The 13625-nt window shown below is 43.1% G+C and overlaps 1 protein-coding gene across 1 annotated transcript; it reads left to right on the forward strand.

Annotated features, from left to right (window-relative positions):
* Positions 1–481: 481 nt before the first annotated feature.
* On the forward strand, positions 482–12679 carry LOC308328304 (uncharacterized protein; the record flags this gene model as incomplete). Its single annotated transcript, XM_080782072.1, has 3 exons — positions 482–754; positions 1884–1973; positions 11628–12679. The coding sequence occupies exons 1-3, from the start codon at positions 499–501 to the stop codon at positions 12677–12679; spliced, it is 1398 nt and encodes a 465-aa protein (XP_080638198.1). The 5' UTR covers positions 482–498.
* Between the last annotated feature and the right edge of the window lie 946 nt (positions 12680–13625).

The following is a 13625-nucleotide window of genomic DNA, read 5'->3' on the forward strand; positions in this document are numbered from 1 at the left end:
GACATATCCTGTTGTTTTGTTTTCATGGACATATCCTGTTGTTTTGTTTTGTTTTCATGGACATATCCTGTTGTTTTGTTTTCATGGACATATCCTGTTGTTTTGTTTTCATGGACATATCCTGTTGTTTTGTTTTGTTTTCATGGACATATCCTGTTGTTTTGTTTTCATGGACATATCCTGTTGTTTTGTTTTGTTTTCATGGACATATCCTGTTGTTTTGTTTTCATGGACATATCCTGTTGTTTTGTTTTCATGGACATATCCTGTTGTTCTGAAACTAAGCTATACGATGACTACAGTGACAGTGACAACGTCTCTTCCAGGCCGCCAGGGGGCGCAACAACAACAACAACACCACCACAGCAACAAGCCCCAACGTGTCTCTAGTGCGCATGCGTCGACTCTGACCCGGAAGCAGTCAGACAGGCTCCGCGCGGTGTGGTTTTTCAACAACAACAAAGAGCCGTTCTTTTTTTAAACAACAAAACAGACACAATGTCTCAAACTACGAGAGACGAAAACAACACATTTCGTCCCATGTCGTCGTCGGTCCGGAGGTGCATCGAGGAGCGCATGACGTCACTGGGGGAGGAGATAGTTAGCGTCCTGGAGGAGCAGCGCGTCGTTATTAACGTCGACGTTTATTACAGTAGCGGCGTGGTCAGAGCGCTGCTGGTAGAGCGCCTAAGTGTGGCCGCGGAGTGGATGTGCAGCCTGGTGTGGGCGCTGCAACACAGCGACAACACGACGGGTAGGTGTGCGTGTGTGTGTGTGTGTGTTACTGTTACATTAAACTACCCATGTGGGCGACCCTTAGTGTTTTATGTAGCTGCCAGGGGCAGGTGGGGCGACCCTTAGTGTTTTATGTAGCTGCCAGGGGCATGTGGGGCGACCCTTGTTGTTTTATTTAGCTGCCAGGGGCAGGTGGGGCGACCCTTGGTGTTTTATTTAGCTGCCAGGGGCAGGTGGGGCGACCCTTGTTGTTTTTTTTAGCTGCCAGGGGCAGGTGGGGCGACCCTTGTTGTTTTATTTAGCTGCCAGGGGCAGGTGGGGCGACCCTTGTTGTTTTATTTAGCTGCCAGGGGCAGGTGCCCGACCCTTGGTGTTTTATTTAGCTGCCAGGGGCAGGTGGGGCGACCCTTGGTGTTTTATTTAGCTGCCAGGGGCAGGTGGGCAACCCTTAGTGTTTTATGTAGCTGCCAGGGGGCAGGTGGGGCGACCCTTAGTGTTTTATTTAGCTGCCAGGGGCAGGTGGGGCGACCTTTAGTGTTTTATTTAGCTGCCAGGGGCAGGTGGGCAACCCTTAGTGTTTTATTTAGCTGCCAGGGGCAGGTGGGCAACCCTTAGTGTTTTATTTAGCTGCCAGGGGCAGGGGGGCGACCTTTGGTGTTTTATTTAGCTGCCAGGGGCAGGTGGGGCGACCCTTAGTGTTTTATTTAGCTGCCAGGGGCAGGTGGGCAACCCTTAGTGTTTTATTTAGCTGCCAGGGGCAGGTGGGCGACCCTTAGTGTTTTATTTAGCTGCCAGGGGCAGGTGGGCGACGCTTAGTGTTTTATTTAGCTGCCTGGGCCCTGAAGCAAATTCCAATACCTCAACTTTCACACTCGCTCACTCCCCTTGCGTCCTCCACTCTCTCCTTAGCTCCGCCCCCAGCGAGGAGGCGAGGGTTCGATGCGAGGACAGAGTGGTGCAGTGGATGGGAATGCACTGTGACTACGCTGTCATGTATCGTATCAATCCAAAGGGCTTCATTGGCATCGGGGGAAACAGTCATACAAAAAGATAAAGCTGGGCATAGGATAGTAAAAAACGTCATTACATTTTCAGTCTTGGGATTTTATGTAGCTTTGATGTTCTTCTTCTCTCCTTCCTGTGTGTAGAAGAAGAAGAGAGGAGCTGCAGTCCTCCACGGATCAAACAGGAAGGGGAGGAGTCACTACACAGGAAGACCAGAGGTGGCGCTGTCTCAGGTAAAATGACACGTTCACTTTATATCAGTAATAATCTCTCCCAACCAGTCAGAGCTCACCAACGTGTCACATGTGTCCTCTCTCCCAACCAATCAGAGCTCACCAACGTGTCACACAAATAATGGTTAGAAGCTGTTTTTCAACAGCCAAAATTGTAAAATAATGTTTAGGAGCTGTTTCTCAACAACCAAAGTGTCAAATAATGGTTAGAAGCTGTTTTTCAACAACCAAAAGTGTCAAATAATGTTTTAGGAGCTGTTTCTCAACAACCAAAAGTGTAAAATAATGTTTTAGGAGCTGTTTCTCAACAACCAAAGTGTCAAATAATGGTTAGAAGCTGTTTTTCAACAACCAAAAGTGTCAAATAATGTTTTAGGAGCTGTTTCTCAACAACCAAAGTGTCAAATAATGGTTAGAAGCTGTTTTTCAACAACCAAAAGTGTCAAATAATGTTTTAGGAGCTGTTTCTCAATAACCAAAAGTGTAAAATAATGTTTTAGGAGCTGTTTCTCAACAACCAAAGTGTCAAATAATGGTTAGAAGCTGTTTTTCAACAACCAAAAGTGTCAAATAATGTTTTAGGAGCTGTTTCTCAACAACCAAAAGTGTAAAATAATGTTTTAGGAGCTGTTTCTCAACAACCAAAGTGTTAAATAATGTTTTAGGAGCTGTTTCTCAACAACCAAAAGTGTCAAATAATGTTTTAGGAGCTGTTTCTCAATAACCAAAAGTGTCAAATAATGTTTTAGGAGCTGTTTCTCAACAACCAAAGTGTCAAATAATGGTTAGAAGCTGTTTTTCAACAACCAAAAGTGTCAAATAATGTTTTAGGAGCTGTTTCTCAACAACCAAAAGTGTAAAATAATGTTTTAGGAGCTGTTTCTCAACAACCAAAGTGTCAAATAATGGTTAGAAGCTGTTTTTCAACAACCAAAAGTGTCAAATAATGTTTTAGGAGCTGTTTCTCAACAACCAAAGTGTCAAATAATGGTTAGAAGCTGTTTTTCAACAACCAAAAGTGTCAAATAATGTTTTAGGAGCTGTTTCTCAATAACCAAAAGTGTAAAATAATGTTTTAGGAGCTGTTTCTCAACAACCTAAGTGTCAAATAATGGTTAGAAGCTGTTTTTCAACAACCAAAAGTGTCAAATAATGTTTTAGGAGCTGTTTCTCAACAACCAAAAGTGTAAAATAATGTTTTAGGAGCTGTTTCTCAACAACCAAAGTGTCAAATAATGTTTTAGGAGCTGTTTCTCAACAACCAAAAGTGTCAAATAATGGTTAGAAGCTGTTTTTCAACAACCAAAAGTGTCAAATAATGTTTTAGGAGCTGTTTCTCAACAACCAAAAGTGTCAAATAATGTTTTATGAGCTGTTTCTCAACAACCAAAGTGTCAAATAATGGTTAGAAGCTGTTTTTCAACAACCAAAAGTGTCAAATAATGTTTTAGGAGCTGTTTCTCAACAACCAAAAGTGTCAAATAATGTTTTATGAGCTGTTTCTCAACAACCAAAGTGTCAAATAATGGTTAGAAGCTGTTTTTCAACAACCAAAAGTGTCAAATAATGTTTTAGGAGCTGTTTCTCAACAACCAAAAGTGTAAAATAATGTTTTAGGAGCTGTTTCTCAACAACCAAAAGTGTCAAATAATGTTTTATGAGCTGTTTCTCAACAACCAAAGTGTCAAATAATGGTTAGAAGCTGTTTTTCAACAACCAAAAGTGTCAAATAATGTTTTAGGAGCTGTTTCTCAATAACCAAAAGTGTAAAATAATGTTTTAGGAGCTGTTTCTCAACAACCAAAGTGTCAAATAATGGTTAGAAGCTGTTTTTCAACAACCAAAAGTGTCAAATAATGTTTTAGGAGCTGTTTCTCAATAACCAAAAGTGTAAAATAATGTTTTAGGAGCTGTTTCTCAACAACCAAAGTGTCAAATAATGGTTAGAAGCTGTTTTTCAACAACCAAAAGTGTCAAATAATGTTTTAGGAGCTGTTTCTCAACAACCAAAAGTGTAAAATAATGTTTTAGGAGCTGTTTCTCAACAACCAAAGTGTCAAATAATGGTTAGAAGCTGTTTTTCAACAGCCAAAAGTGTAAATTATTCTTTCAGAGCGAATGTTTTTTTTTTGTAATGTTTTTTTTTTGTGGCTTTCGCCTTTATTTTAAATTTTTTTATGGAGGGGCAGACAGGAAGCTGACAGGAAATGGGGGGAAGAGTGAAGGCCGTTAAAATAACCGAACGGACCGGATCTCAATCCTCCCCCGTCTTCAGTGCTCATGTCTCCCCCCCCCCCCACTCCGCTCTCCTCTCCCCCAGGCCACGAGCGAAACCCTCCGGGCATTTTTTTAAATGGCGGCTCTGTATGTAATGTTAATGTTGATTTAGCAAGAGCATACCCTAGAAATACAATTGTATATATCCAGCACGTCGTAAAAGCAATTAAAACAGCTTATGTTTACGTGTGATTTCCGGACATCCAGTCCCAAGTAGGGAGCCCCTATCGCGGCGCTGTCAGTCTGTCACGGACCCTCCTCTGCTGGCTATGTGGCAGTAGGAGACCGCTCCTCCACCCCCCGGACCCTCACTACAGCATCAGCACATTTAAAGTTTTCTTTTAATTAGCAGATGATGTGAAACATTGTGCTAGTAGGCTAGGCATACTTTAATTACTTAATTAATAATCAATATCACCGGAACGGAGTCCAGTGCAACGGACGCGTGTGTGTGTGTGGGGGGGGGGGGGGGGGGGTGTGCATGAGTGAGAGAGAGAGAGAGAGAGAGATATGATTTACTTAACATTAACATTAACATTTAATAGGGCCAGTATATACGGTATATGGCATATTTATATATATATATATATATATATATATATATATATGTATATACGGGCCATTATATCTATCTCTCTCTCTCGCACACACACACACATTCACGCGATAATACCAATACAAATTATTCCCTCAAGAAAATATCATCTATCTATGCTGTTTATCGATGGAGCCTTGGGGGGATGTGGGGTGATCACATTTACAGTCCTCAGTTCAGGACAGGTCGGATCAGGGATGGCCACAAGCATATCATACAACTGATATAAAGGCTATTAATTATTGATCTCTCTCTCTCGCTCGCACACACACACACACACACACACACACACACACACACACACACACACACAGGCTCGCAAGTGATCCCTGTGTCGGCTCCTCGGTGCTCAATATCACACACACACACACACACACACACACACACACACAGGGATTGTGTTCTATCTATCTTAAATATAGGCTATCTACTGTCTTTCAACTTTTGCTATGAGGTTCATCGATAGGCCTACATACATGAACGCAATAAACCAATTGAAATTGTAGCGGTCCCCGCCGAAAGAAGGTCAAGACTTGACTGATGATAATGAATTTATTTAGTCCATAAATCACCGTAAGAACTGACAAGAAAATAAAGAACACAAAAACAAAATAGTCTGTTAATATTACACATATTTTCCCATAAAATTGCTGTAGCTCACAATCTTCAAATGCAAGCTAACTAGCATATTCAAAACAGTACAATTCCTTTTTTAGATGGCTTTTGAGCATCATTCAGAAATACTGTAAACACATTACAATTAATGAATAGACTTTAACTCACCAAGCACTTATTATAAAGAACTCGCTTTTCCTTTTTAACAGCTGTTTTTAACTCCAAAAGTAATGAAATGCCTCTTTTTAACCCCTTTTAAGTATAATATAATGAAATGAAATAAAGACCCTTTTTATCCAAAATGTATGAACTGCAGTGATAGCAAGCCTTCATTTAATTACAACCCACTTTTACAGAAAGAGTAGCATTATTTATTATTAGCAATAGTGCGTTATCCTTGTGTGCCTTTTCTGCAGAAATACGTTTCATTCAACTGAACAGAATGTAAACAAATCCAAAAAAAAATGCATTTTTAGCAACAGTCCTTTTGCTCCAAACGTGTTGTATTGTACGTTGCAAACACAGTCCATGTGTACCAACCTTATGCCTCTTCGGGGGGTGCTAAAACAAACATTGAATGTATCAATGGCAAACAGAAAAAGGGACGCGATTTGCTTTGTAGTAGCAGCAAAAGACCCGTCTCCTCTCTCTCGCATGTCTGGTTATTATGTCATATACTTCCTCTTTCCGGTGCGCAGGTAACTATGTCCCACAAAACTCCCTTCAAAATAAAAGCATTTGGCTCAAAATCTAGGGAAAACGACTTGTTTCACAATAAGATCATATAACAATTTCTGTTCACCCAGAATATAGAAAAGTTCAGTAGAAAACGTGTTTGGGTTCTTTACAGAAATTATTCCCTCAAATAAATCTTATCTATATGCGATTCGTTTATCAATTCAGAACGCAGCAAACCAATCACAAAACACGGGCAACATATTGCATAAATAGAGGGGGTACATACAACTGATATAAAGGCTATTAATTATTTATTTTAAAGGTATGATTGACGGTGCAAAAGTTTCAACATACACTGCAGCTACCGAGAGAGACACACACACACACACACACACACACACACACACACACACACACACACACACACACACACATTTGAATTATTTTATTTGGATCTGCACAAGTGGCGTATACAGAATAGACCCAAACACTGGTCAGAATAAGGTTATACATTATATGGTCCAACCAAGCTGCTGCACATGCTTAACACACAGAGGGAAAAGAAGAGAAAAAATAAATAAATATATATATATATATATATATATATATATATATATATATATATAGCACATTGTTGACATACTATATACTTGATACTACTAGACAGGATGTTTGTTTTGGGTTTTTTAAGCCACCTAGGGATAAATGAAACAACGCCTTCTCCAGACAGACAGACTGCCCATAGTAGCTGAGACAGAACAGTATTTAGCCAGCTTTTTTGCATTTGATTTTAGCAATCCGCCCAATTGCAAACCCCTGAGCACAAGTTTATGGACATGGCCCAGACTTCCAAATACAAGGACAATAAGTTGACAGTTATATCCCAAGGCCATAATACGTTCCACCAGAAGCTGATATTTCATAAGTTTGGATGTAAAACAAGTGTCCATATACAAATCAAATGGGCAGCCTATTTCACACACACACACACACACACACACACACACACACACACACACACACACACGACGACCGGCAGTCCAGCACAGAAACGCGCTGAGAGCGGGCTGCTCCTCCCCTCTTCTCGGGGAAGGTTTTGGGGAAAACTCCTCGACACAACTATATTGTTTAGTTGTTTGTCTATCTATCTATATCTGCTCATTTATCAACCGTGTGTGTGTGTGTGTGTGTGTGTGTGTGTGTGTGTGTGTGTGTGTGTGTGTGCACTGTTTAGTCCACAATCAGCGTCAGCGACGGATAGCGTTCTGGACTGGTCGTCCATCCATAGCTTCGATGAGAACCGGGGGGGGGGGGGGGGGTTGAATGCAGGATCACTTCAGCCCAGAAACCGTGCCAATCCACTGGGATAAAACTGGCTCGCGACGGAACACGGAACACAACCTGTTTTCACCGCTTCGACAACTTGTTTCTCATTTAAACTTTAATTTCTATCCATAAATATGCTATGGTCTTGCCAAATATCCATTCATATTTCATATACAGCCCATATTTAAAAAGTTTATTTTTTAATGCGGACAATCGGGGCGGACAGCTTTTCCAGAGGCTTTTGGTTTTGTGAAATGAGCTCAACTCCGCCTCCTCAAACCCCCCACTGTGCTCTGATACACGAGGCTTTTAAAAGCTTCAGCTTTTAAAAGCTGCTTTAAAGTTAAGGTTTGGTGAGAAAAAAAAACGCAAAACAAAAAAAAGAAGCTGTTCATTCCATGTTTTAAAACGCAAGAAGCTGCTCTGCATAGAGATAACATGGGACCACGAAGCTAAAGCAGAAGCTGCTCTGCATAGAGATAACATGGGACCACGAAGCTAAAGCAGAAGCTGCTCTGCATAGAGATAACATGGGACCACGAAGCTAAAGCAGAAGCTGCTCTGCATAGAGATAACATGGGACCACGAAGCTAAAGCAGAAGCTGCTCTGCATAGAGATAACATGGGACCACGAAGCTAAAGCAGAAGCTGCTCTGCATAGAGATAACATGGGACCACGAAGCTAAAGCAGAAGCTGCTCTGCATAGAGATAACATGGGACCACGAAGCTAAAGCAGAAGCCAGCTTCTTCGGTGTGACCGGAGCTTTAGGATCTTCTTCAGGAATAACGTGACGGGGAATGGGTGTACAAGTGTGAAGGGGTACAACTGATTGGCTCTAACGATGGGTGGTGACTCATCCTAGTGAGGAAGCTGAAAACATTACTTTAATTATCACCAATTGTGTCCGATGCTGAGAACAAATGAGAATGAGGACTAGTAGTTCTTCAGGAGGGGCACTCCATCAATTCAGAGTACATCATCCGACAACCTACAGATAGAAAAGAGAACATGTGAGATACAAATAGTACAACAGGCGAGTACCTAAACATAATAAAGTGTGGACTGTAAACCTGATAACTCTTGCAGTAGTACAATTTACAATTTACAATTTAGGCATTTAGCAGACGCTCTTAATCCAGAGCGACTTACATTAAGCAAGAACAAAAGCATGGGAATACATCACATAAAAACATTCATCATGAAACATGCGTAAGCTAAGAAAGTAACAGTGGAATATCTATATAATTAAATTTATACGTATAAACTTTACATATATACTACTATGCTATACATATGTACTATGGCGTGCTATGACTATATACAATGCAATTCTAGTGCTGTCTACATAACATGCTATAAGTCTGTTTCAAATGCTATCTAAGTCTACAGAAGTGCTATCTAGGGTAGAGTAAGTGCTATGGGCCATGATGGAGTCTGAAAAGGTGGGTTTTCAGACTACGGCGGAAGATTGGGAGTGATGCTGCAGTTCTGACTGCCATGGGAAGTGCATTCCACAGTTTTGGAGCCAGAAGGGAGAAGAGTTTGGGACGTGTGGAGCGTTGTCCCGGCGTTTTTAGTGAGGGTACTTCCAGCTTCCCTGCGTTAGCTGATCTGAGTGCGCGGGAGGGTTCGTAGGGTTCAATCATACTTGCAAGATATGGGGGAGCCATACCTTTGGTTGCTTTGAATGCCAGCATCAGAGTTTTGTATTCTCTGCGGGCAGCGACCGGGAGCCAGTGGAGGGAGCGGAGCAGGGGGAGACATGTGAGAATTTTGGCTGGTTGAAGACCAAGCAAGCTGCGGCATTTTGGATCAGCTGGAGAGGCTTAAGTGCACATGCTGGTAAGCCAGTAAGGAGGGAGTTACAACAGTCAAGTTTTGACAAGACTGTTGTCTGGATTAGGAGCTGGGCTGATTCCTGGGTGAGGAACGGTCTAATTCGTCGTATGTTATAGAGCAGTGGTAACCAACCTTTTCAAGCCCAAGAGCCCATTTTATTCCCAATTGTAAGCCAAGATCTACCACTAAAACGTGTTAGAAAAAACACTTGTTTTTTTGCTATTTCTGACAGGCTCAATGCATGTGCACAGATCCACACAAAGACTAAAGCTTAAATTAGAATAAATACTTATAGTAAGTTATATTATCAATGTCAAATAATATTAAGACAAATTAGAAATAATTAGTATTAGAAATATTTTGTTTCTCATTTCAATGAATATTCACATTGGCAGATGTTCAAATGACATAGGCATAACTTGACCATATATATTTGCACAGATATGGTGACATACTCTCAGGGTCAGCCCACCTTTAATGAGACTGCTGTGACTGCACTTTATCTGCAAGCGTTTTGAAATCTGGTTCATATTTAGTGATTGCCAGTCTGAGGGTGTCATTAAGATGTGAGTCAGTCATACGAGTTCTAAACTTGGATTTTATTATTTTAATTTGTGAAAAGGCCATTTCAAAATTCCTTCTCTTTAGCTCTGACCTGCAGGTGACAGTCACTTACTAATCCAATAATCTCCATTTAAATATCTGAAGTTAATGCAAACACATCCTGCATTTTATCGGACAGCAGTTCAATGACAATAGGCTCAGTAAAGAGGAAAGGGTTTGATACAAAAGCAGCTACTTGACTCATGCGTTGTACTTCAACAAGTTTTCATATTTCATATTTATCATATTTTTTGCTCTATGTGTGCATGTGTACAGAATTCAAACTGTAGCATTGATTATTGTCACGGACAGAAGTCATTCGTTCCCTTTGCATATGCCCTGGAGTGCACTCACCTATTAGTTTGCATTGCAGACTGGTATATTCAGTATATTTTTCTCATTTTTATATTTTTGTTGTTGCTGCGCAGCAGTTGAGGAGAACGCAACTATGCATTCCTTTAAGCAACACAACTTCTGCAGCTGCATCCATATGTTTAGAATTTGCATCAATGATCAAATCCCAATAATAAAAAATATAACAACGAACAACGAAAACTGAAGGAGCAGCGGCGCTATCGGCTAGTAGTCCCAACTCAAGTGTCTACTCTGCAGCCTGTCACGACCCCCGTAATGAACTGATACGCGGGACGCACGTTGTTCCGTATTTTAATGTCGGGTCGGAGAATAAATACAGTATGAATGACGGCGGGATTTATTTGACAACTCTGTCCTGCTTTCTTCACGAGAAGAGAAGAGCGCTCACAGCTGCTAATATGGTAGCAGCCCTGTGGCTGACCTGTCAGTTCTCTTTACGGCATGAGATGTGAACCTGGGTCTGGGAAGCTCAGAGCTGCAGCCATTGGCTCATGATACGAGCACACGACCAATGGGACAGATCATTCAGTGTTGCTAAGATACCACCCCCCCCCACCACACACGCACACACACCCTTGGACGATGGGGTCTATTCTCAAACTCAGAGCCACAGCGCTCTGCTCAAAATTAATTTGCATGTGACGAGCGGCACTGACATTATTCCAATGGACACTTCGCGATCGACTGGAAACGTTCCCGCGAGCTACCAGTAGCTCGCGAACCCCCGGTTGGTTACCCCTGTTATAGAGTGTGAACCTACAGGATCGAGTGACAGCTGTGATGTGAGCTTTGAACGAGAGCTGACTGTCCAGGACAACACCAAGATTCCTGGCTGTTGGGACAGACGTTACCAGGGCGTTGTCTACGGAAATAGTTAACTCCCGCATAGGGCAGGACTTAGCTGGGAAGAAGAGAAGCTCAGTCTTGTCTGGGTTCAGCTTGAGGTGGTTGGAGGACATCCACTGTGAGATGTCAGCCAGGCATGCCGTGATGCGCTCTTCCACCTGAGTGGCAGAAGGGGGGAAGGATAGAAACAGTTGTGTGTCATCGGCGTAGCAGTGATAGGATATATTGTGGGCAGAGATGATAGTACAGTGTGCATGCCCCACACTAGAATAAAAGAAAGGACAAAGAACTTTGTCCTGGGCGCTGGGGGGTGTCTCATCAGTATGGAGTGGTTCTGGTCCTCAAGTGTCCCTGAGCAAGACTCTGAACCCCTGATTTCTCCCGATGTGCAGGTTGGTGCCTTGCATGGTTTCCTCCGCCATCTGTTTGTGAATGTAGTTTTTTGTTCAAACATTTCATGTCCTCTCTCTCTCTCTCTCTCTCTCTCTCTCTGCCTAGACCCTGCGTGTAGAGAGGACGTTCCCCCTGAGCGTCAGGAGAGGTGCTCAAGTCTGGACCAGGAGGAACCTCCTCACATTAAAGAGGAACAGGAGGAGATGCCGCTGAGACCAGACGAGGAGGACGACGGCTCAACGCTGACGCTAACGGTGAAAAGTGAAGATGAAGATTACGACGACGACGATGATGATGATGATGAGAACGGAGAGCCAGAGGCTCTGGCCAGCACCTCGACCCACGAACACATGAAAACACGAGCGTACGTAGATTTCTGGGTTCCATCGCAGCAGCAGCCCTCGTCTTCACACGCTCCCCGATCTGACACGGAGGACAGCGAGGAGTGGGAGAGCAGGCAGGAGCAGACCGCCTTCAACTTGTCCTTGAGCGACGGGCAGCCTCACGACCCCAAATTGTCGACGTCGTCGTCAAGCGCGCCTAAGAAAAGCTTCAGTTGTAAAGTCTGTGGCAAGATGTTCACTCAAAGTGGCCACCTGAAGACGCACACCATGACCCACACGGGGGAGAAGCCCTTCACCTGCTCCGTCTGTGGGAAAGGCTTCGGCCAGACCGTTCACCTGAAGTCCCACATGCGGACGCACACGGGGGAAAAGCCCTTCACTTGTATCATCTGTAGCAAGAGCTGCAGTCGAATGGACACCTTGAAGCAGCACATGAGGACGCACACGGGCGAGAAGCCCTTCACCTGTTCCGTGTGCGGAAAGGGCTGCAGTCAGATGAGCAGTCTGAAGCAACACATGAGGACTCACACCGGGGAAAAACCCTTCACTTGCTCAGTCTGTGGCAAAGGCTGCGGTCTAATGCGCGATCTGAAAGAGCACATGAGGACTCATACCGGGGAGAAACCCTTTAGTTGCAAAGTCTGCGAGCAGAGGTTCAGTAAGAGTGACCTCCTGAAGAGACACATGAGGACGCATACCGGGGAGAAACCCTTTACCTGTGCAGTTTGTGGCAAAGGCTGTGGCCGCATAGATAATCTAAAAACACACATGAAGACTCATGCAGGCGGGAAAAACCCTTTAGTTACAACATAGGGTTTTAATGAAAGTCGTCATTTTAACATTTGGTCAACTGCGTCTACAGTTGATTTAGGCTACCTATAATACTTTATGTTTAATACACTTTTGATTGTATTCTGTTTAACGTCTAGTCGGCGAGTGTTGATCACCATTCTGTTTAACGTCTAGTCGGCGAGTGTTGATCACCATTCTGTTTAACGTCTACTCGGCGAGTGTTGATCACCATTCTGTTTAACGTCTAGTCGGCGAGTGTTGATCACCATTCTGTTTAACGTCTAGTCGGCGAGTGTTGATCACCATTCTGTTTAACGTCTAGTCGGCGAGTGTTGATCACCATTCTGTTTAACGTCTAGTCGGCGAGTGTTGATCACCATTCTGTTTAACGTCTAGTCGGCGAGTGTTGATCACCATTCTGTTTAACGTCTTGTCGGCGAGTGTTGATCACCATTCTGTTTAACGTCTAGTCGGCGAGTGTTGATCACCATTCTGTTTAACGTCTAGTCGGCGAGTGTTGATCACCATTCTGTTTAACGTCTAGTCGGCGAGTGTTGATCACCATTCTGTTTAACGTCTAGTCGGCGAGTGTTGATCACCATTCTGTTTAACGTCTAGTCGGCGAGTGTTGATCACCATTCTGTTTAACGTCTAGTCGGCGAGTGTTGATCACCATTCTGTTTAACGTCTAGTCGGCGAGTGTTGATCACCATTCTGTTTAACGTCTAGTCGGCGAGTGTTGATCACCATTCTGTTTAACGTCTAGTCGGCGAGTGTTGATCACCATTCTGTTTAACGTCTAGTCGGCGAGTGTTGATCACCATTCTGTTTAACGTCTAGTCGGCGAGTGTTGATCACCATTCTGTTTAACGTCTAGTCGGCGAGTGTTGATCACCATTCTGTTTAACGTCTAGTCGGCGAGTGTTGATCACCATTCTGTTTAACGTCTAGTCGGCGAGTGTTGATC

This window comes from Protomyctophum bolini (assembly GCF_963924005.1).
Source record: "Protomyctophum bolini genome assembly, chromosome: 14".
Lineage (NCBI taxonomy): Eukaryota > Metazoa > Chordata > Actinopteri > Myctophiformes > Myctophidae > Protomyctophum > Protomyctophum bolini.